This window comes from Elephas maximus, chromosome 6, assembly GCF_024166365.1.
Source record: "Elephas maximus indicus isolate mEleMax1 chromosome 6, mEleMax1 primary haplotype, whole genome shotgun sequence".
NCBI lineage: Eukaryota > Metazoa > Chordata > Mammalia > Proboscidea > Elephantidae > Elephas > Elephas maximus.
The window spans coordinates 37,140,436-37,162,683 of NC_064824.1; the positions used below are offsets into that span (position 1 = coordinate 37,140,436).

At 36.3% G+C, this 22,248-nt stretch overlaps 1 protein-coding gene across 1 annotated transcript in view; it reads right to left on the bottom strand.

Moving 5' to 3' along the window:
• Window positions 1–22,248, bottom strand: part of LRP1B (LDL receptor related protein 1B) — a 1,748,032-nt gene that overhangs the window by 1,104,582 nt on the left and 621,202 nt on the right. Inside the window, exon 6 of the mRNA XM_049888441.1 lies at window positions 4,141–4,398. Within this exon, the coding sequence (XP_049744398.1) occupies window positions 4,141–4,398 (258 nt within the window). The remainder of the gene's footprint in view (window positions 1–4,140; window positions 4,399–22,248) is intronic.

Genomic DNA, 22,248 nt, shown 5'->3' on the forward strand with positions numbered 1-22,248 from the left:
ATCAGGAGGGATCAGTCCCTCGAGAAGGACATCATACTTGGTAAGGTAGAGGGTCAGTGAAAAAGAGAAAGACTTATGGGGTATGACAGAGATTTTACGCACTTATACATGCAAGAAATATTCAAACTTCATTATTAACCCACAAATTGTCCTGGTGAGTGCAGAGCCCATCATATCCAATGGCAGCTGTTCTGTGACATGTTGGTAAAATACATGGCTTTCAAGTAATGACAGATGAGCCCAGCCCTGTCCACACCCCTGCCCCATTCCCATCATTAAATTATTTTCACACATTTAATCACTTTTTCCTGAAGTGACTGTGAAATTCACGGCTTGAATCTGATGTCACCCAAAATTATTTGCTCTAATTAAAATATTTCCATCACATTTATATTTTACAGTTTAAAATGAATGTTCTATTTAGCATGTCAGTGAATTACTAACAAACAATAATCAATTTTTCTAGATTTGCCAAGAATTGTTCTATAAATCAAATGCAATTTAAATTACACATTATTTTTAACAAATATTCTGATGTGAAATTGCTTGATTTTTCCCAGATTTACTAAAAAATTAATTGTTTTCAAATATATATGAAATAAGAAATTACTACTATTATTAGACTTGAGGATACCAATGATGGTGAAGATGGCACAGATCTAGGCAATGTTTCATTCTGTTGTACATGAGGTCACCATGAGACAGAGCTAACTCAATGGCAGCTAACAACTATTATTACTAGCACAAATTATAGGTAGCCCAAAAGTGTTTAACAGAGCTTGGAAAATAACTTTACCTAGCAAACTGAGTGACTATTCTAGCTATTTGGTAGTCTACTATTCCATTTGCTGGAGTCAAATACATTGGATTGTTGTTATTAGGTGCCATCGAGTCGGTTCTGACTCATAGAGACCCTATGTACAATAGAACGAAACACTGCCTGGTCCTGCACCACCCTCACAATAGTTATGCTTGAGCCCATTGTTGCAGCCACTGTGTCAATTCATCTCTTTGAGGGTCTTCCTCTCTTTTGCTGACCCTCTACTTTACCAAGTATGATGTCCTTCTCCAGGGACTGATCCCTCCTGATAACATGTCAGAAGTATGTGAGATGTACTCTTGCCATCCATGCTTCAAGGAGTATTCTGGTTGTACTTCTTCTAAGACAGATTTGTTTGTTTTTATGCAAGTCCGTGGTATAATCAATATTCTTCACCAACAACACAATTCAAAGGCGTCAGTTCTTTAGCCTTCCTTATTCATTGTTCAGCTTCCGTATGCATATGAGGTGATTGAAAATACTGTGGCTTGGGTCAGGCACGCTTTAGTCTTCAAGGTGACATGTTTGCTTTTCAACACTTTAAAGAGCTCTCTTGCAGCAGATTTGCCCAATGCAATGCGTCTTTTAATTTCTTGACTGCTGCCTCCATAAGTGTTGATTGTGGATCCAAGTAAAATGAAATCCTCGACAACGTCAGTCTTTTCTCCATTTATTATGATGTTGCTTATTGGTCCAGTTGTGAGGATTTTTGTTTTCTTTATGTTGAGGTGTAATCCATCCTGAAGGCTGTGGTCTTTGATCTTCATCAGTAAGGTTTTCAAGTCCTCTTCACTTATAGCAAGCAAAGGTTGTGTCATATGCATAATACAGGTTGTTAATAAGCCTTCTTTCAATCCTGATGCTCTGTTCTTCATACAGTCCAACTTCTTGGATTGTTTGCTTAGCATAGAGATTGAACACATATGGCAAAAGGACACAACATTGGTACACAGCTTTCCTGATAATAAACCATACTGTACCCCATTGTTCTATTCAAAAAACTGCCTCTCGATCTATGTATAGGTTCCTCATGAGCACAATTAATTCCACAGTTCTGTAATTCCCATTCTTCCCAATGTTATCCATAACAGTTGATGATCCACCCAGTCGAATGCCTTTGCATAGTCAATGAAACACAGGTAAACATCTTCCTGGTATTCTCTGCTCTTAGCCAGGACCCATCTGACATCAGCAATGATATCCCCGGTTCCAAGTCCTCTTCTGAATCTGGCCTGAATTTCTGGCAATTCTCTGTTAATATACTGCTGCAGCCACTTTTGAATGATCTTCAGCAAAATTTTACTTGCACGTGATTTTAATGATATTGTTCTATAATTTCCACATTCGGTTGGATCACCTTTCTTGGGAATAGGTATAAATATGGATCTCTTCCAGTTGGTTGGCCAGGTAGCTGTTTTCCAGATTTCTTGGCATTGCTGAGCACTTCCGGCACTGAATCCACATGTGGATTGGTTGAGGTAATCGTTACCATGGCAGGGGCTGGGAGCTTGTATTAAAACAACTTCTAACTGCTGTCTACGTCAATGTCTCAAATATTCACATCACTAACCAGCACTTTCCTTGTTGCTGTTTTTGTTAGGTGCCATTGAGTAAATTCTGACACATAGCAACCTCATGTGACAGAGTAGAGCTGCCTGCGAGGGTCTTCTAGGCTATAATCTTTAAGGGAGCAGACTGGCAGATTCTTCTCCCCCAGAGCTGTTGAGGGGTTTGAATAACCAACATTTCACTTAGCAGCCAATTGCTTAACGTTGTGCCACCAGGGCTCCTTCCCTTTGTTGCTAGTACTTGTTATTTACTATTTATGATAAATGACCATTTCTCCATAGACTCCTTAAAATAGTCAGTGTCTACTCCTTTTACAGGTTAAGTGTTCAGTTGCTAACCAGAAGGTCATCAGTTTGAACCCACAAGCTGCTCCTTGGAAACCCTACGGGGTAGTTCTGCTCTGTCTTATAGAGTCACTATGAACCAGAATGAACTCGACGGCAACGGATTTACTTCTTTCACTAAGGTTTTTGGTCCATTGACACAATAAAAGGCTTTATTGTTTTATTTATGTTAAGAAGATCTTCAATAGTTGGGCCTTACTTGTCAAACATTCCTTTTCCATTCATTTATGCCTATCCAATTATACCTTTATATTCCATTTATAATTTTGCCACTGATATTCAATCTAATCATAATTATCAAATATTACATAGTACTGTTTCCTTATGTTTAATAGGTATCAATAACTAGTCCCCTTAATTGTGTATCAAACACTTTAATAAAAGCTTATTGAATCTAAACCACTAAACGTTGTACTTCTGGAAAGTACATTTACTCTATCACAGCACTCTTTTTTTTTTCTCCCTTCCTAATTTTGTTGTAGATATTTTTCTTCATTTTCTTACAGAATTTTATGTTGACAGCATTGGTAAGGACAGATTTTTGTTTCTTTCACATAAATCACTAAAATAAATGGACACATGTGAAATTACCATGCATACAATTTCCCCTAACCCAATCCCATTGCTGTTGAGTTGATTCTGACTCCTGACAATCCTACAGGAGAGAGTAGAACTGCACCATGGGGTTTCCGAGGAGCAACTGGTGGATTCAAAATGCCAACATTTTGGTAAGCAGCTGAGCTCTTAACCATTGTGTCACCAGGGATGTATGTTTATTCATGTATTCTATAATTGAATAAATTTGTACACTCATATGTAGGGAAAAGGGAAGGAGAGAGAGAACGTGATTTCAGTTGATGTTATTATGCAGAAAGAAAGGGACAGTTATTAGTTTTTGGATTTCTGAAGTGAGAAATCAAAGCAAATCACACACCATAAGTCATTCTTCAGAAGAGAATGTGTACCAGCCCTGATATGCTAGAAAAGAGTGAAAAAATACAGGTAGCTGCTTCCAACTGGTATAAACCTAATGGTTTTCTAGGTATTCTAACAAACACTACATTTGATGAGTTTATAATTATCAAGTCTCTTTTTGTTTTTTTAAATTCCACCTTCAGTATCACATTTTCAAATATCATTCAGTGAAAAATCACAACTCCCAGAGAGGTTGTGATAAGAGTTAAAGAAAAAATTAAAATTAACTCTACAACTTACTACTTACTTAAATAGTGAAACTGCATGTGTATGTGTCTATGCAAAATTTGTAGTGAGTATGTTTATTTGTGTGTATTTGTGTTTGCATATATAGCTTTTCAACAGCCATAAGTTACGGTAGAAAATGCTGAGAATGCTGTCTACAAGCCTGTAAAAAAACCCTTAAATGGTAATATGAATTGAAATACTCACTGTGAAAAGACTGAAGAATATTGGTTGCCCATTCATCTGTTAATTTTCCTGTTTTTGTTATTTGCATACATTTAAGCTCATTTGAAGATTCTCTTGACTCAATCCAACAAATCATATCTTCATTGTAAATAAAATCCAGAGTATGAATTTCATTTCCATTGACGGAGCTCAGGGTTGCCATTTTACTTCCATTAAGATAGAAAGCCTCAATTGTTTCAGAATTTGTAATTAACAGCATTGGTGGTCTATCTGTAGGTTCTGAAATAAAAGAGAAAGAGAGAAGTGAATACTCACTTTTTTGCCAATTTTGAATTACTCATTAAAAATCATTCCTGTATATTTTATGCATCGTTAAAAAATTTTTGCTTGTAAACAAATACTTTCTTATATCCCATATTTATGCTTCACTGACTATTGCATAGCACTTCTCTGAGGAAAATACATCCCACTGAGCATTTCTACTCCTTATTTCCTTAGTCATAATGTGTTGTCTAAATGCAAGGACAATGCTATTTCCTTTCATTGCTGGTAAATAAAGGAAGTGCTGTGAGTTGTTTTTCTAGCAGCAATGATGGATATGGACTGACCTCTCCATAGAGTTTTTCAGGCTTCCCTTGTGAGCAAGGGCATGCTATTATGAGATGAATGCATGAGGTTAGGAATAGATTTCCTGGAACAGAACATGCTAAGCTCACAGGTTCATACAAAGAGTACAACTGTGACCTCAGCCTCATTGGCTCCTTGACTGATAGACCCTAGGAGCAAACAATCATGCATTCACTTAGTGACCAGATTATGATTACTGAGTCAGTTTTCTTCTACATTTAAGTAACGAAGACACCCCTTCCCCCGTAGTAAAGAGAATAACCAAAATAAAACAAACCCTCTGCCATCGAGTCAATTCTGACTCGTAGCGACCCTATAGGACAGCGTAGAACTGCCCCATAGAGTTTCCAAGGAGCAGCTGGTGGATTCTGGATTTTGATTAGCAGCCGTAGCACTTAACCACTACACCACCAGGGTTTCCAGTAAAGAGAATAGGGTTCTAGAAATTAAAGAAATTTGTTCCATAACACTTTTGTGGACAACACATCTTTGCTGATGCTAGGATGAACGTATGGTATTTTTGATGACTATATACTAATTGTCCAGCCTTTCAATAATGACTTTAAAGGTAAAAATAAAATCTCACATAAAATTAATGTTGAAAGAGTTTACTATAATATTGATATTCAGAGTGACGTTTGAGCTAAAAAAGGAATAGGGAAAATCTGGATATAGTCATTTTTTTTTTTTTCCATGCCCTATGTCTATAAGTTCCTTTGGCGCTGACTTCAAACATATCAGAAATCTCACACCACTTCTAAGTAGCTACTGCTACCTTTCTGCTCCAAGCTGCCATCATCTCTCACCTAGATTATTCCAGCGCCTCCTAAGATGTTCCTTTTCTCCCACCCTTGCCCTCCTCATCTTTAGTCTATTCAGCACAATAACCAGAGATATGCCATTAAAATGTTATGGCAGAATAGTTCAGTCCTCTGCTCAATCCCTCAAAGGGCTCCCATTTCACTCAAAGTAAAAGCCAAAGTCTTTATAATGGCCTAGAAAGATCTACATGAGCTCTATTTTTATTACCTCTTTGACCTCATTTCCTTCATCTCCTTACTACTGTCACCCTTGCTCATCTCACTCCAGACTCACTGCACTTCTTACCATTCTTGAATAAATCAGGCAAGCTGCCACTTCATAGGCTTCCCCCTTTCTAGAATAATCATCCTCCAAATGTCAGAATAGCTGACTTGCTCGCCTCCTTCAGGTCTTTATCAAATGTCACCTTCCTGGTGAGGGCTTCTTTTACCACTTTATCTTCTAAAATTATAAGCCCCACACTCTGTGTATATCTTTCCCACTTTACTTTCTTTTAAGCACTTATGGCCATCAAACATACTATATATTTTACTTATTTTTCTGACTTATAATCTATCTTCCACTGCTATATCTCTAGCACCTTGAAAAATGCCTGGCATCTAGTGACAGATTAATACAATTTTTTTTAAATAAATGAAAGGGCACAGAGAACTTTTACATGGCAGGGTCCTTTGTGAAATGTTAAAAAGTAATTTGGATTTGTTAACCTGTGAAAGGAATACAGAGAAAGACTGCTAGTCAGAAAATTTCATAACCATCATTTGATTATTCTACAAGGGAATGATGCTGAGTTTGTCAAGGTAGAACAAAAGAAAATGCATATACTATGGCTAGTAGAATTAAATACGTCTAAAGTTTTAAGGAGCTTTGGTGGCGCAATGGTTAAGAGCTCAGGCTGTTAACCAAAAGGTCGGCAGTGTGAATTCACCAGCTGCTCCTTGGAAACCCTACGGAGACAGTTCTTGTTTCTGACAGAAGTAAGGTTATCAGGTTCCTTGCGTTTCCCTCAGATAGAAGAGCCATTTAATGAAGATAACCTTGGGCCTCTCCTCGCAGACTTAAAATGCCAACTCTAAAATTTGTCCCAAGGCCTTTCATGAAAATTTGAATTTTTACCATCTAAGACATTCTCTCAATTAAGCAATAGGATACCTCCCTGTATTCAACAAGAATACTAAAATTTCTGACTTATAAAAACAAAATAATTTTAAAAAGTAAAGACAAACAAGAAGTCCTCAATGAGATTATAAAACTCATTAGCTCAATAGTTTCTTTCTAATGAAGACAGCAGACTCTTTCTGACTGTCTGCATATAAACAAACAAAAAAGAGATTTCAAAAATGTCCAGATGATTTCTGTGACCAAGAGCTTTCTCGGTAGGACTGGTAAAATTGTGAATTGTCTCTGTTTAATGTAACCTTGTCAAATGACCACATCTGAGTTTGGTTGCCCAAGTTGGTTTCTCTCCTAACCTTTGAAAGCCATCTTTAACTGTGTTACTCTTGCCCTTAGGGACTGCAGAGTCTGTATCTTTTCTATATTCCTAGTTCTGTTGTTTTCATATTGACCTTGGCATTCCTGAAACCTGTTAGATCATAGACTTCTCAAATTACAGAAGGATATAAGGTGGCTGTGTTATCAGGTTAACAAAGATATGTTGACACGACTGTTAGTACTTATTGTCATCAGATAACTGAAATGACCTTCAGTGAAACTGCCTCTCACTCAGAATGAGCCACTAATTGAAGTCCCTATAACGAGAAAGCTTCTTTGCTACAAAGCGTTAGGGGAAGTCCAGATTTAGACAACAATTTCTTAACTGACTACTATAGGTAAATCTAAGTATATTATAAGCATTCTTTGAAGAGAGGCCCGAATATAAAAGAGCACTGAGATTCCCCTGAGAAACAGAGATTAAAATGGGTTAATGGTCCACACAGGTAATGCTCGATACAACCAATGGATCAAATTTTGATTTTTGTAGGTAATGTATTGCATGAATTGACTGATTGTTTCATGCAAAGCCATAACAGCCATAGGCTTTAAAGCTTCAGGTAAACAGAAAATTAATAAAGAGAAAGTCAGATGTTTTATAATCTGATATGATTTGGTTTAATCATGGTGACTTTAAAAGTATAAATGACATACTAGAAGAAGGATACACCTTTTCCTTACTTATTGACTATCTCTTTCTCTGATATTTTGCATTTAGAACAACAGTAAAAAATCTACTGTCTATTTTATGTATTAACAACATACGTCTAGCAGTAACAAATGCTGAGGTGCAAAGCGAGAGTAACAGTGACTGTGGTGGTTAGGATTATGTGTCAACTTGGCTAGGCCGTGATTCTTAGTGGCTTGGCACTTACGTAATGATGCAATCTGGTAGTTATGTAATGATATAGTCATCCTCCATTTGGGGATGATCTGATGTGGTCATCCTCCATTTTTGCATAATGCCAATTTTGTATAATGACCCTGTCTTTAGAACCTAACCACGTCAGTAAGTGAGGAGAGGGTGTACTTATAATCTTAGCTCTGATGTGCTTTATCAAGTAATATTCACGTGTGTCTGATAACTATTAGTTGTGTTTCCCACTTTACATAAATGAATACAAGGTCAAGTATAAAGGGGGGGAAGCCACTAAAACACAAGAATGAACAAAAATTATTAGAGTTTAAGGGAAAAAAATCTCTTAGTCCACTTTGTGATGAAAGCTGGCATAGATCTGGTGAGGGTAATCTGTTTCTACCTGCACTGCATCTGATCTCTAGTGTGCATCATTACCTCAAGTTTCCACATGCCACTTGAAGAGCACCATTAGCTTGGGTAATGAGGATGAAAGACTGACCAGAATAAATGTGATGCTAAAATTAAGCTCTTATCAGATTTCATCTGTAAAGTCAGTAGACAGTTTTCCCAAAGGAACTGTTGCACAGCATATTATATGACTTCAGTCAAAGGATTACCTGCATCAACACTGAAAGAGAGGCAAAAAATGTTAACCTCTCATATGAAAGAGATTGAAACACATTACTCAGTCAGTAGTCTAACTTAAAGAACCAAGATTAAGGTTGAATAAACCTCTATGACAGTCTGTCAACTGAATTATGCTGGAGAAGGACAGGTGTCCTTATGCTCAACACCACCCCCCCATATGTCAACAGTGTCAAAGAAAAGGAAAACAGTGTTTTATTTTTCACATGATCACTATAATGCTTTTCTCAGTGTTTAAAACAGTATCTGTGCTCTATATGATCAGAAAGTAAAATATTCCCATATTATGAGTTATACTAATCAATATGGAAATTTGTGATTGACTAGAAATTTGTGAACTGCAAAGTGAATCTTGGAAACATGTAAAAAATCATTTGAATAGATTCATAAAAATAAATACCTAACTAAATTCCAAGCCACTGTAACAATATTTTGCAAATATCTCCTTAACACTCACAGTCAAGAACATACTAAATGTGTATTTATTGACTTAAAATAATATGATTCTGACATATGTGGGTTCTAAATAAATGTTTTCACAATGAATGAATATTTGCCATTTTTAAGGTTTCACTTAAACCTCTGTGGTGCCATGGATCGCTTTTGTATGGCCTATTCATCATAGTCTTGTAACTCCCACTCAGGTGATTGGATAGGACAGTGCAAATAGGGTAATTGTGGCCCCTCAAGGGGAATGGTCACTTTTGCGACCCCACTGGGCTTGAAATGAGCTATCTCAGAGACAGGAAAGAGAGCTCTCTCTAGGTCTCCTGGTTCCAGGAGCTTCTCAGTGCAGGGATCTCAAATCAAAAGGACACACTTAATTAATCCTCTAATCCAGAGGAATTATCTTCCTGAAAGAAGTTCAGTAGATGTGCTCAACATTTGTTAGCGAATGATGAAAATTAAAAAAAGAAACAATCCCAAATGGCCACCAGACACATGACATGAAAAGATGTTCAGCATCATTAGCCGTCAGAGAGATGCAAATCAAAACCACAATGAGATACCATTTCATCCCACTAGCATGGATAAGATTAAAAAAAAGAAAAAAAAGTGCAGGAAATAACAAACGTTGGTGAAGATGTGGGGAAATTGGAACCCTTATCCATTACTGGTGGGAATGTAAATTGGTACAGCCACTGTGGAAAACAGTGTGGTGGTTCCTCAAAAAACTAAAAATAGAACTACCATAACCCCGTGCCATCGAGTAGATTCCGACTCTTAGCGACCCTGTAGGACAGAGTAGAACTGCCCCATAGATACGACCCAGCAAATCCACTCCTGCATATACTCAAAAGACTTGAAAGCAGAAACTTGAACACCAATGTTCATTGCAGCACTATTCACAACAGCAAAATGTGGAAACAACCTAAATGCCCACCAACAGTTGAATGAATATATACAATGGACACATACAATGGAATGCTTCTCAACCAGTAGGAGAAAGAAAGTCTTGATACACGCTACGCCATGGATGGAGCTTGAAGACATTATGCTGAGCGAAATAAGCCTATCACAAAAGGACAAATATTGTATGACCTCACTTATATAAAAAGACAAGAAAAGGCAAGTGTAGAGAGACCAAAGTTTATTAATATTTACCAGGGGAAGGGGGGGGGAAGGAGGGGTTAACAGTAATGGAAAAATCACAAAAATCACATTGATTTTTGGTAGAGTTGCACAGCCAATTACTGTAATTGCTGTCACTAAGTTGTATACCTATAAAAAGTTGATTTGGCAAAAGTTGTGTGATAGGTATATTTATAACAATGACAATAAAAGAGTGGCTGCTGAGGCTGCTTATATACAACCAAATACCTGATGGGATTTGGTTCCTTGGTTTGGAGGTTTAGGGTCATGGTTTCATGGGCCATCCCAGTTAATTGGCCTAATAACATGTTTAGTGCTTCTGTTCTACCTCTTAGTTCATTGCATAGTGCCTGAGGTATTAAAAGCTTGCAGCTGCCATCCGAGGCATGATAACTGGCCTCTATTAGCCTAGATGAACAGAGGAAGAAGAGTTAGGAATAGGAAGAGAATATGGAATGTGTGGCTAATTGCCATATGAACAACTGCTTCCTTTTCCATGAGACTAGAACAACTGGATGACACCCAGCTACTATTACTGAACATTTTCATTGGAGATTCCATAGAAGAATTCTGATCAAAAGGGGGAAAATGTAGAATAGAATTTCAAATTTGAATGGACTCCAGACTTTCTGGAGCCATGAAGGGTGGATGAGCCCCAGATACTACTGCGCTGAGATAATCTTTAAACCTTAAACCAAATATATACCTTGAAACAAAAACAAAAAACAAACCCAGTACCATCGAGTCAATTCCAACTCCTAGCAACCCTATAGGACAGAGTAGAACTGCCCCACAGAGTTTCCAGGGAGTGCCTGGAAGTTTCGAACTGCCAGCCCTTTGGTTAGCAGCCATAGCACTTAACCACTACGCTACCAGAGTTTCCATATCCCTTGAAATAATCTTAAAAGCAAACAATAGTTTAGCTTAACTAGTAAAAAAGGTCTTCCTTAAGCATTATGCTCTTTTAAGAACTATCTGTAGGGGATCAAATTGACAAGAGCAACTCGAAAGAATACATAGGAACCTTAGGGCGGGCAGTGAGTTTATGTTAATGGGAGAGGAACAATTTAGAAAAGGAGAGTGAGAATGGTTGTGTAACTCGAAGAATGTAATCAAAGTCACTGAATTGTGCTTGTAAAAATTGTTGAATTGGTATATGTTTTGCTATGTGTAGTATTCTCAACAACAACAAAAGTAAATAAAATTTAGGAAAAAAAGAAACAATCCCATATTCAACTGGAAAAAGCTTAAATAATGACTTGCATGTAAAGTACATAAAACAAAAGGTCAGAGTAAAACTGCAAGTGTGCAAAAACAGAAAATTGTGATATACACAATCCAGAGAATTTTTTAACAAATACAAACAAAAATAACTGGGAAAGAAGAGTTCTTAAAATTTCACTTTTAATTTATCAGATATAAATGTATAAAGGCTGAAAAAATAAGAAAAATAGGCATGGAGATAGAACTGCGGAGGAAGAATGCTAATAGCTTGTAAATAAAAACGGGCAGACTCCCATAGGAGTTCAACTACTACTACATGAAACAAGGAAACTCTGGTGGCTAATGCTTAAGTGCTTAAGGGCTACATCTGCTAACCAAAGAGTCAGCAGTTTGAATCTGCCAGTCGTTCCTTGTAAAGTCTATGGGGCAGTTCTACTCTGTCCTATAGGGTTGCTATGAGTCGGAATCGACTCGACGGCACTAGGTTTGGTTTTTTTTTTTTTGTATATGAAACAAAATGAAAAGCAATCTCTGTAAAGAGTTTAAACTTAAGAATACTTCTACAATCATGCAAAAAACAGAAACTATTAGAGGAAACTATTTCATTTGAAAAAGAGGGTATGTTTAAATAGTATAATAAATTATATGTCAAAGCCAGCTAAACCAAACTAAAAACGTGAATCAAGTTACTATCTACTAAGTAAAAAAAACACATAGAATTGAAATCTGCGTGTGTTCCAAAATTAATGTGGCCAAATTGGTGTCTGTTTTCCACAACTTTAAAATTTTTTTTTTTTAGTGGAAAATTCTCTTTGCATAACTGAATGATATTTAGAAGAAGAAAATATTATAACATATATCCAAGTGAATTATTTGATCTCATTTTATAAAAGGACCAATAATTATGGGCCAAATGTGAAAACATATAAATGCATTAAAAACAATACTCATTTGGCCAAGAAAATTGTTACAATTATGCTATGATTTATCTTAGCACTACTTTTTATTATCACAATATATTTATGCTGAACTATTCTTCTATTGGGTAAATATATTTAATAAATATATTTTTAGTATGTAAAGATTTAATTTTTTAAATATTTATATTATTTATAGATTCTAGATTCAACTAGGATCTGAAGGAGATTGGTAAAACAGCCTACCTTCAAGAAAGATATAATCTAGTAGAAAGATTAAAGTAGATATACAAATGTTTATACGTTCAAGTCATGCTTGGTACCTTTCTTAAAAGATGTGTAATTTCACTGAGTTTGAAATTTTGGATTGATAACACGTTTCGGTTTATTTTTACCCAGTTGCTGCCAAGTTGATTATGACTCACGCAACCCCACGTGTATCAGAGTAGAACAATGCTCCATAGAGTTTACAATGGCTGACTTTTTTGGAAGTAGATCCCCAGGCCTTTCTTTCGAGGTACCTCTGTGTTGACTCAAACCTGAAGTCTTTTGCTTAGGAGCTGAGGTCATTAACCATTTGCATCACCCAGAGACTTCAGGGAAATCAAAGGTAATCCAATTGTAATGGCTTTTGAGCTCCACCTCAGCTTAATGCAAGAGCAGGAATCAGACATGGAGAAATGGAAAAAAGTAAGTCAGGTGCAACAAACAGCCCTGACAAAAGCACAGATATAAAAAAGTCTCCACTGGAGAGAGACTGACCTTAATTTATCAGCTTTGCAGAGGGTACAGAATCTATGAGTAGTGGAAGTACCTCATAATGATCAAAACATTAACACTTTCTGAGCATGTTTTCTGTCCCAGACACTATACAACATCCTTTACATATAGTAGCTTATTGTACACTCACAGCATCCCTATGAGTCAGGTGCTAATAGTATTCAGACTTTACAAATTAGAAGACCAAGGTATATGGAGGTCATGTAACTTGCTTAAGATAATTTAGCTAGTAAATGAAAAGAACTGAATCGAAACTCATACAGTTTGTAGTAGCTGAGAAATAGGTTGAAGACAGATTGCAAAGAGCATTGAGTGTCAAGATGAGATGCATTCTTAATTTGAGGTGCAATGGGAAACCAGTGCAAAATTTTGGAAATAGAGTATAATATGATCAAAATTCTGCTTTAAGAAGATCAAGTAGGAAATAATACATAGGCTACTACATGGGTGAGTAGAATATAGTGGGGAGGATAAATTTACCATTTAATTTTTTTAATTGTTTTTGTTTATACTTTTTAACCATAGACCTAAAACAATTTAACAATTTTGTGATTTAGACCTCAATAATGAAATACTGGTACCTTAATTTGGAAGATAGTTCAATTGGAGATGCGGCAATTGAGAACAACAAAATATGTCCTATCTTAGGAAGAAGAACCATTTTATAAGAATAATGAAAGTCAGAATAATATCACACAATAATAACAAATGAAAAAAGGATTCTCATTTTGAAAATTAGCAACTATCATAAAGTCTCTGTATCTTAAAGAGCTGGTCCACCAGACCAAGGAAGTATTCTCCTACTCTCAAAGGATAATAAATGCAAGGCCTCACTTAATGAATGGTGAATGATTCATAAATTCAGAATTGAATGGAATATGGGGGGAGTGTTTGATTATTGTCTATTTCATTTTTTAAAGATATTTTACTGATTTTTTAAATTAAAAAAATGTATCTAAATAAGGACAATGACATAAAAAATGCATTGGGGTTTTAATCAGAAAAAAAATAATGAAATATTTTTAATTGATAACCAAAGAAGGTTCGTAATACTAAGTCTCAAAATCTGAAAAGTATGTTGATTCAAATTTAATTTATTTATTAAACAATAAAATTAGCAGACTGTCCAGGGATGATTGACTCACATTTGTTACTGAGAGGTAACCGGTAGGTAAGAGGTAGAATCTCTTTGTTACCTTTAATTATAGCCAGCTGAAACTATGTTAGCCATAGAAATATATTTTCCAACTCAGGCTATCACTCTATATTATAAATTTGTAATGTTCGTGTTAAAATATAATAGATATTGGCTCATTTGAAAATCACCTCTAAATACTTTCTATTCATAAAATATTTCTTGTTTGAAAATATGGGTTCTTAGAAAAGCCATGTTTAGTTTGATTCCTAAAAAGAAAACACTGTCTTAGCATTTTCATACATACTTATTCATTCCACAAATATTAAACATCACTAGTTTCCAGTATGCATCGCTTAAGATGTTAGAGATACAGCAGTGAGCAAAACAAACAAAATCTCTCTTTTTATGGAACTTATATATTTTAGTGGGGCAGGGCAATGGACAATAAACTAGTAAATAAATATGATTTATATTGTTTGGCAGTGATAAATCTATGACAAAAAATAAAGCATAGATAGTAATGTGGATAAAGAATGCTCCTTAGATAAAGGATTTCAATTCAGAATACATTCAAATGTTAGACAAAGGATTTAAGGGGAAGAGTGGAGTCAAGGATAACTTCAGTATTTAAGCCTTCAGGATTGAGTGAATGGCGGTGACATTTACCAAGATGAGCAGCAATGGGGAAAAAACTTTGTTAGAGACAACCAAGAGGCTGGTTTGGGACACCTGGAGTTTCATATTTCTATTAAATATCCAAACGGAGATATTGAAAATGGATTTGAATCTGAAAATGGATTGAATTCAAGAGAGAAGTCAGGGCTGGTGACAAAAAATTTAGAATCTTCAATCTCTAGACTTTTTTTTTAAAGTTATGGAAGAGAGTGTGTTTTTAAAGTAATAATAAAGAATGAGAGCAATGTAGGGAATCAATAAGGGAATAGAAAAGATGTCCAAAGGTCCTAACACAGAATCATGACAAAAATGGTGAGAAAATGAGGCTAATGCATAAAAAGAAACTGTGAAAGTGTGGATGGTAAGGTAAAGAAAAAACTCCACCAATGTGTTGCTTTAATTAAGAAAAAGTATTTCAAGGACCAGAGAATGAGTGATGCTGTACTAAGGGCTGATGATCGACTAATTAAGCAACTGGAGGTCACTGGTGACCTTAACAAGAGAGGTTTGCGTGATGAAAGCTGAGAAAGTAGGACTGTTTGAGGGAAGTTCAAAAGATGTCAGGAGGTGAGGAGGTAGAGAAAGAGACAACACACTCTACAAATATTTCTATAAAGTGAAGAGAGAAAAGGAGTGGTAGCTGGAGAGGAATATGGGTTTAAAGAAAGTTGTTGCTTTGCTTTATTTTTACAGCATGCTTTACACTAATGAGAGTTATCCAGGAGAAAAGAAGAATTCAATGGTTCAAGAAAGAAAAGAGACAATCTTATGAGTCAAATCTCTGAATAGGTGAGAAGAAGATGGGATTGGTACACAACTGGAAGAAATGTGTTAGATAAAAGCAAAGTCAATTTGTTCTTCAATTAAAATAAAAGAAAGCAGACATTCTTTTCTAATTAAGCTAAATTACTCTTTGGTTTAAAGAAGACTTCAGGTCCTATTTTTTAATTTAAAATTCAAAGATTATCTCAGGGGAATAGTTACGGGGGTTCATCCAGCTTCAATGGCTCCAGGTAATCTGGATTCCATGAGAATTTGGAATTCTGTTCCATATTTTCCTCCTTTGGATAAAGACTCTTCCACAGAATCTTTGATCAAAATATTCAGTAATATAGCTGAGCACCATCCAGTTCTGCTCTGTGGCAAAGGAGGCTGTTGTTCACAGAGACAATTAGTCACGCATTCCACTTCCTCCTCCTATTCTTGACTCTATTTCTTTCTCTGTTGCTCCAGAGGAATGGAAATCAGTTTTTGTGCCTTGGATGGCCAAATGCAAACTTTTAAGACCCCAGGCACTATGCAATGAACTAGAAGGTAAAATGGAAGAACTAACCACGTTATTAGGCCAATTAACAGGGTGTCCCATGAAACCATGACCTAAACATAGAAACCAAATTCCATGAGGTATTTGGTTGTACATAAGCAGATAAGCAGCCTCAACAGCTGCTCTTTTTGTTGTTGTTGTAGATATATATATATATATATATCACACAACATTTGCCAAGTCAACTTTGAGCATTGTGCTCTTATAAAGAATTATCTAAATTGGATCAAATTGACAATAGCAACTCAAAAGGAAGCTTAGGGGGCAGTGACCTCGTGTTAATAGGCAAGGAAAAATTCAGAAAAGGAAGATGAGAATGGTTGCACAACTTGAAGAATGTAATCAATGTCACTGGATTGTACATGTAGAAACTGCTGTATGTTCTGTTGTGTATATTTTCAGTAACAAAATAAAACAAACTATTAAACAAAAGCAGAGTGATTTTTATAGATTCAGATAGATTGTTAGATTTAATGGAGTTGTGGGTGAGGAAGTTCTCCTTTAAATGTTTGTTTTCTCATGGAAATATGAAATAAGATCATCATCTTAGAATAAGGAGGAAGAGGGTAGATACGTGAAAATTCATTCCCTTCAGTTGCAAAAATAGGTCATTTAAGCTATTTCACTTCTTTCTGACAGGGCTGCCAAAAGTGTAAATATACAACCTATATTAAAGATCACAGTTTTCTACTTTACTAATAAGAAGACAGGTTAGTTCTAAGTACTTACTGGTGATGATATACCAAACTTCTAGCTACTTTACTAGATCTTTTCTTTGTAATTTGATGGGATGTGGTTCTAAACAGTCACTAAATGTTAACTTATAATTTTTCAAATAACTTGTCTTTCATTAAAGGCAGAGATGTGAACCTTGTTGCTAAGAAGAAGCACTCACACACATTTAAAAATGCACTTAGTATAACAGATTTTCTCTTCTCGGCAATGAAATGGCTCTAGACAGCTGGACAACAGGGAACATGCATAGTATTAGTCATTCTGGTCAAGATCCAGTATAATCTTCAGGGGGCAAGTGTCCAAGGGGCATTCTCTACCAGCTGGTATTACCTCCAGCTTCTTTCAATCCCTGTTGATTGCAACTGTTACAGGGAATGCCTTGAAGACGCTTAGATTTTTTTTTCCTATAAAAAATGTCAAAATACTTGGTTTTCTCAGATTTTAAGCTTTCTTTCTTATGTGCTTCTACCTTCCCCCAAAAGAGCAATAGAAAGATTGTATACATGTGTATATGTATATCCTTGCTTTATGTATTTAACAAACTTGTAATTTCTACAAATTTAAATGTGTTTCATTTTGTTTTGTTTTTCATTAGATTTGCCCAATGTTAGGATACGGAAAGGGAGTCAGTTGTAGGGCATGATATAGCTTATAACACATTCTAAATTGAAGACTGACAAGAGCTATTCTACAAAAAATTAAATAGCATGATAGACATTTGCACCTATTCTGGTGCCATTTGTAAAAATAAAGTTTATTGATTATTAAATCTAGAATCTATAAATGTGATCATGAAATTCCTCATGCATAAAGAAGTCCTCAGCTTGACTGCCATTAAAATGTAAGTAGGAAAAAAAAAAAGAGAGACATGCATTTTCTTCTGAATCTGAGAATTTCTTAAACGATAGGCCAATGGAAGATGTCATTACACATAAAATACATGGTTATGGTGTCTATCAATCTTGCAATTTCTTTACAGAGAAAAAAAAAAGATTAGAGGTGTCAGGAAAGGTGGTAGACTGTGGAGGCGATGTCCCCTGGCAAGAAAATATACACTCACACACACAGAGAATATTTATGAGGAGCTTCGCATCTTTGGCATACTAATTAATAGTGTGGGTGGGGGAAAAAAGTGAGTTTTCTTTAATTTCAGTAGTGGAAATTCCATCGGAAATCCTTGCCCTACCCTGCCATGTTATCTGCCTTCCAGTCAGGGATTGATCAGAAGATGTAAGGTGGAAATACTCCTCAAAGCAGCTTGGAAAGCTCTAGAATGTCTGTAATACTGAGACTTAGACAATGTAACCTGATAGCAAGTGGAGGTGATTATTCTCCAGCTGTATTTGCATAACAAGCACAGGATTCAACTCACTGTATTCTCTCTTCGTACAGAACCACATGGCTTTTGTTAGGACTGTATATTTATCTGAAAGGGACTTTGGAGAAGAGGAATCACGGAGGAAGCTTTTGAAGAGTGACCCAAACCACTCTACAATGCCAGTTATACAGCAAAGTCAGAGTTATCCCTGAAGAAGGTGACACAACTCATAAAATACCTATCATGGACTGAATTGTATCCCCCAAAATGTGTGTCAACTTGGCTAGGTCATGATTCCCAGTATTGTGTGGTTGTCCACCACTTTGTGAGCTGATGTGATTATCCTGTGTGTTGTAAATCCTAACCTGTATGATGCTGATGAGGCATGATTAGAGGCAGTTGTGTTAATGAGGCAGGACTCAATCTACAGAATTAGGTTATATCTTGAGCCAATCACATTTGAGATTAAAAAAAAAGGGAATTGAGCAGAGAGGATAGGAACCTAATACCACCAAGAAGGAAAAGCTGGGAATGGGATGTGTCCTTTGGACCTAGGGTCACTATGCTGAGAAGCTCCTGGACCAGGGAAGATGGTTGACAAGGACTTTCCCCCAGAACCAACACAAAGAGAAAGCCTTCCCCTGGAGCTGGCACACTGAATTCAGACTTCTACCCTCCTTAACTGTGAGAGAAAAAAAAATTCTCTTTGTGTCATACACTTAAGGTATTTCTATTACAGCAGCATTAGATAACTAAGAAAACACCCTTTTTCCTTTTACCCTTCTTGGGTTTCTGATGTTCCTTTTATTGACCCTCTACATCCCAGTATTCTCATCTGTTCCCTGAATATTCAGGAAATTCCTTAAAGCATTCAACAAATATTTACCGAGTCCCTATTCTGTTCCAGGCACTGAGCTACTTCTCTGCCACTTACCATTTATCATAATGTTTCTAAAGTATATATGACAGAGTAAGTAACTATAAATCTGGATCGCTGAGCTGGTGCTGGTCCACTAGACTCACTCCTAGCTAAGGGTCTCTATTTCACATACCGTCATGTCATCAAGTGTCATTCACACTATGCCTCAATGAAATTATAAACTATGCAGGAACTAGAACTTTGGACTATTTAAAAATAGTACAAACCCTGAATATTAAATCCTCAACTGTCAAGGCTGAATCCCATATCATTCTACAGGAAGCCATTCTTAGCCAAATGTTATACTGAAACAAATCTGATCCACTAGTTTCATAAGTTATTAAGGTTACTAAGACACAATATGTTACCTTTCATAAGATTACTTACATCTTAATATCAAGTGCTTTTTTAAAAACAAAACAAAAAACATCAAAAAAGCAAGGGAATTGCATTTTAGTAATTGAATTCCAAGCATTGCTGAGTGGGTGATGGGAAGACAATATTCTGAGTCAGAGAATTCAGCTCCAAGCTTTACAGACACCTACCTATTCTCCCCTCATACAGAATCAGCCCTAGTAGCAAACCATGAGCAATTTTCCCTCATTTCCAGAAGAAAGTTTTAAACTATATGTTAAAATACTAAATTGCCCCTGGGACTTTGAATTAGAAGCCAGAAGCAATTACATAGTGTTCGCTCTCTCTCTCTCACTTTCTCTTGCTTGCTCACTCTCCACCTCTTAAAAATTGTAGCTAAGTAAGTAGGAAGTGTTATGAAAACATTCCCTAACGTTATCATTCTATAACTAGATGTGCTACCATAGATTATACAGGGATTATGATTCATATTACTTACATCCAAGAGTTCCATTGCACCCAGTCTTTTTTTTTTTTAAATCAGTGAACAGCAAGATAAAAGTTGTGATAGTATCCAGAAGTTACCTCACAGGCTCTCTTCTCTCACTGCTCTGGTTGCCCCAAGACAGAGTTACACTCTCCCAGTATGCCATTTAGTGTTATTACCTCTACAGTGATAAGCACAGAATTATTTAATGTTCTTTTTCAAATTGTGGTGTTGGAGAAGAATATTGAATACAGTCTGTACTTTGGGGGCAATAAACAAGTCAGTCTTAGAAGAAATACAACCAGAATGTTCCTTAGGAGAGATGATGGTAAGGATTCAACTCAGGAAAGGCCAATTGCTAGAAAAGGACATCATGCTTGGTAAAACAGAGGGTCAGTGAAAATGAGAGAAACCCTCGATGAAATAAATTGATACAATAGCCACAACAATAGACTCAAACATACCATAAAGAGCGTGACACTGGATCGGGCAACATTTTGTTCTGTTACATGTAAGGTCACCACGAGTATGAACCGGGGATGGCAACTAACGACAATAGTTTGCTACTACTTTAGTGCCACAAATAGAACCCTTGTGGTTTGGTGGAGTTTGTATCCTGGGGTAATTTCCTGTCTTCAGCTACTGGTTGATATTAGCTGCAATCCATTGGCCTCCCACTCACATTTGTCCTGTGCACAATGAACAAAATGTTGCTCTGTATCCATGACTGGTTGTGGGTCAGATTTCAGCAAGTGGTTAAGACAATGAAAATACAGTCCATGGATCTGAATTTATCAGAAGTAAAATTGCCAACCCTTCTTAAATACCTTTGGCTACTACTTTTACAGGTTCTGAATGAGACAACTTTCAGCCCTGGGTGCTCACATTTAGCACGTATTTTGACATCAAAATCAGTCTACTTAAAAGAAAAATAAATAAATAAGTAAATAAACCCATTATCAGATTTGCCAGGTGATTAACTAGAACTTTAATTAAAAAATGTAAAACTATACAGGAAATTTTTACTGGGTATCTATATTTTGACAGTTATTATAAAATTTTTAATGACAATTTCTAATACGTGATTTACAAATTAAAAAAATGTGGCATCAGGGGGAAGACTCATTAACAGCTTGCAATATTTAGTGGACTTAATTGTGTTCATGAGGAACTTGTGCATAGACCAAGAGGCAGTCGTTCAAACAGAAAAAGGGGATACTGCATGGTTTAAAATCAAGAAAGGTGTGCATCAGGGTTGTATGTTTTCACCGTACTTATTCAATCTGTATGCTGAGCAAATAATCTGAGACGCTGGACTATATGAAGAAGAATGGGGCATGAGGATCGGAGGAAGTCTCATTAATAACCTGCATTATGCAGATGACACAACCTTGCTTGCTGAAAGTGAAGAGGACTTGAAGCACTTACTAATGATCAAAGACTAAAGCCTTCAGTAGAGATTACAACTCAACATAAAGCAAACACAAATCCTCACAGCTGGACAAATAAGCAACCTCATGATAAATGGAGAAAAAGATTGACATTATCAAGGATTTCATTTTACCTGAATCTGCAATTGACACCCATTGAAGCAGCAGTCAGGAAATCAAACAACATATTACATTGGACAAATCTGCTGTAAAAGACCTCTTTAAAGTGTTAAAAAGTAAAGATGTCACTTTGAGGACTAAGGTACCTCTGATCCAAGCCATGATATTTTCAATTGCTTCATATGCATGTGAAAGTTGGACAATGAATAAGGAAGGCAGAAGAAGAATTGATGGCTTTGAATTATGGTGTTGGCAAAGAATATTGAATATACCATGGAATGCTAGAAGAACAAACAAGTCTGCCTTAAAAGAAATACAGCCAGAGTGCTCCTTGGAAGGAAGGATGGCAAAACTTCATCTCACGTACTTTGGACATGTTGTCAGGGAGAACCAGTCCCTGGAGAAGGACATCATGCTTGGTAAAGTAGACGGTCAATGGAAAGGAGGAAGATCCTCTATGAGATGGACTAACACAGTGGCTGCAGCAATGGGCTCAAACATAAATATTGTGAGGGTGGCGCTAAACTGGGCAGCATTTCATTCTGTTGTATAAAGGGTTGCTATGAGTCAGAACCTAGTCAAGAGCACCTAACAACAACAACAACACAGACTGCCAGAAGAACAAACAAATCTGTCTTGGAAGATATGTAGTCAGAATCCTCCTAAGG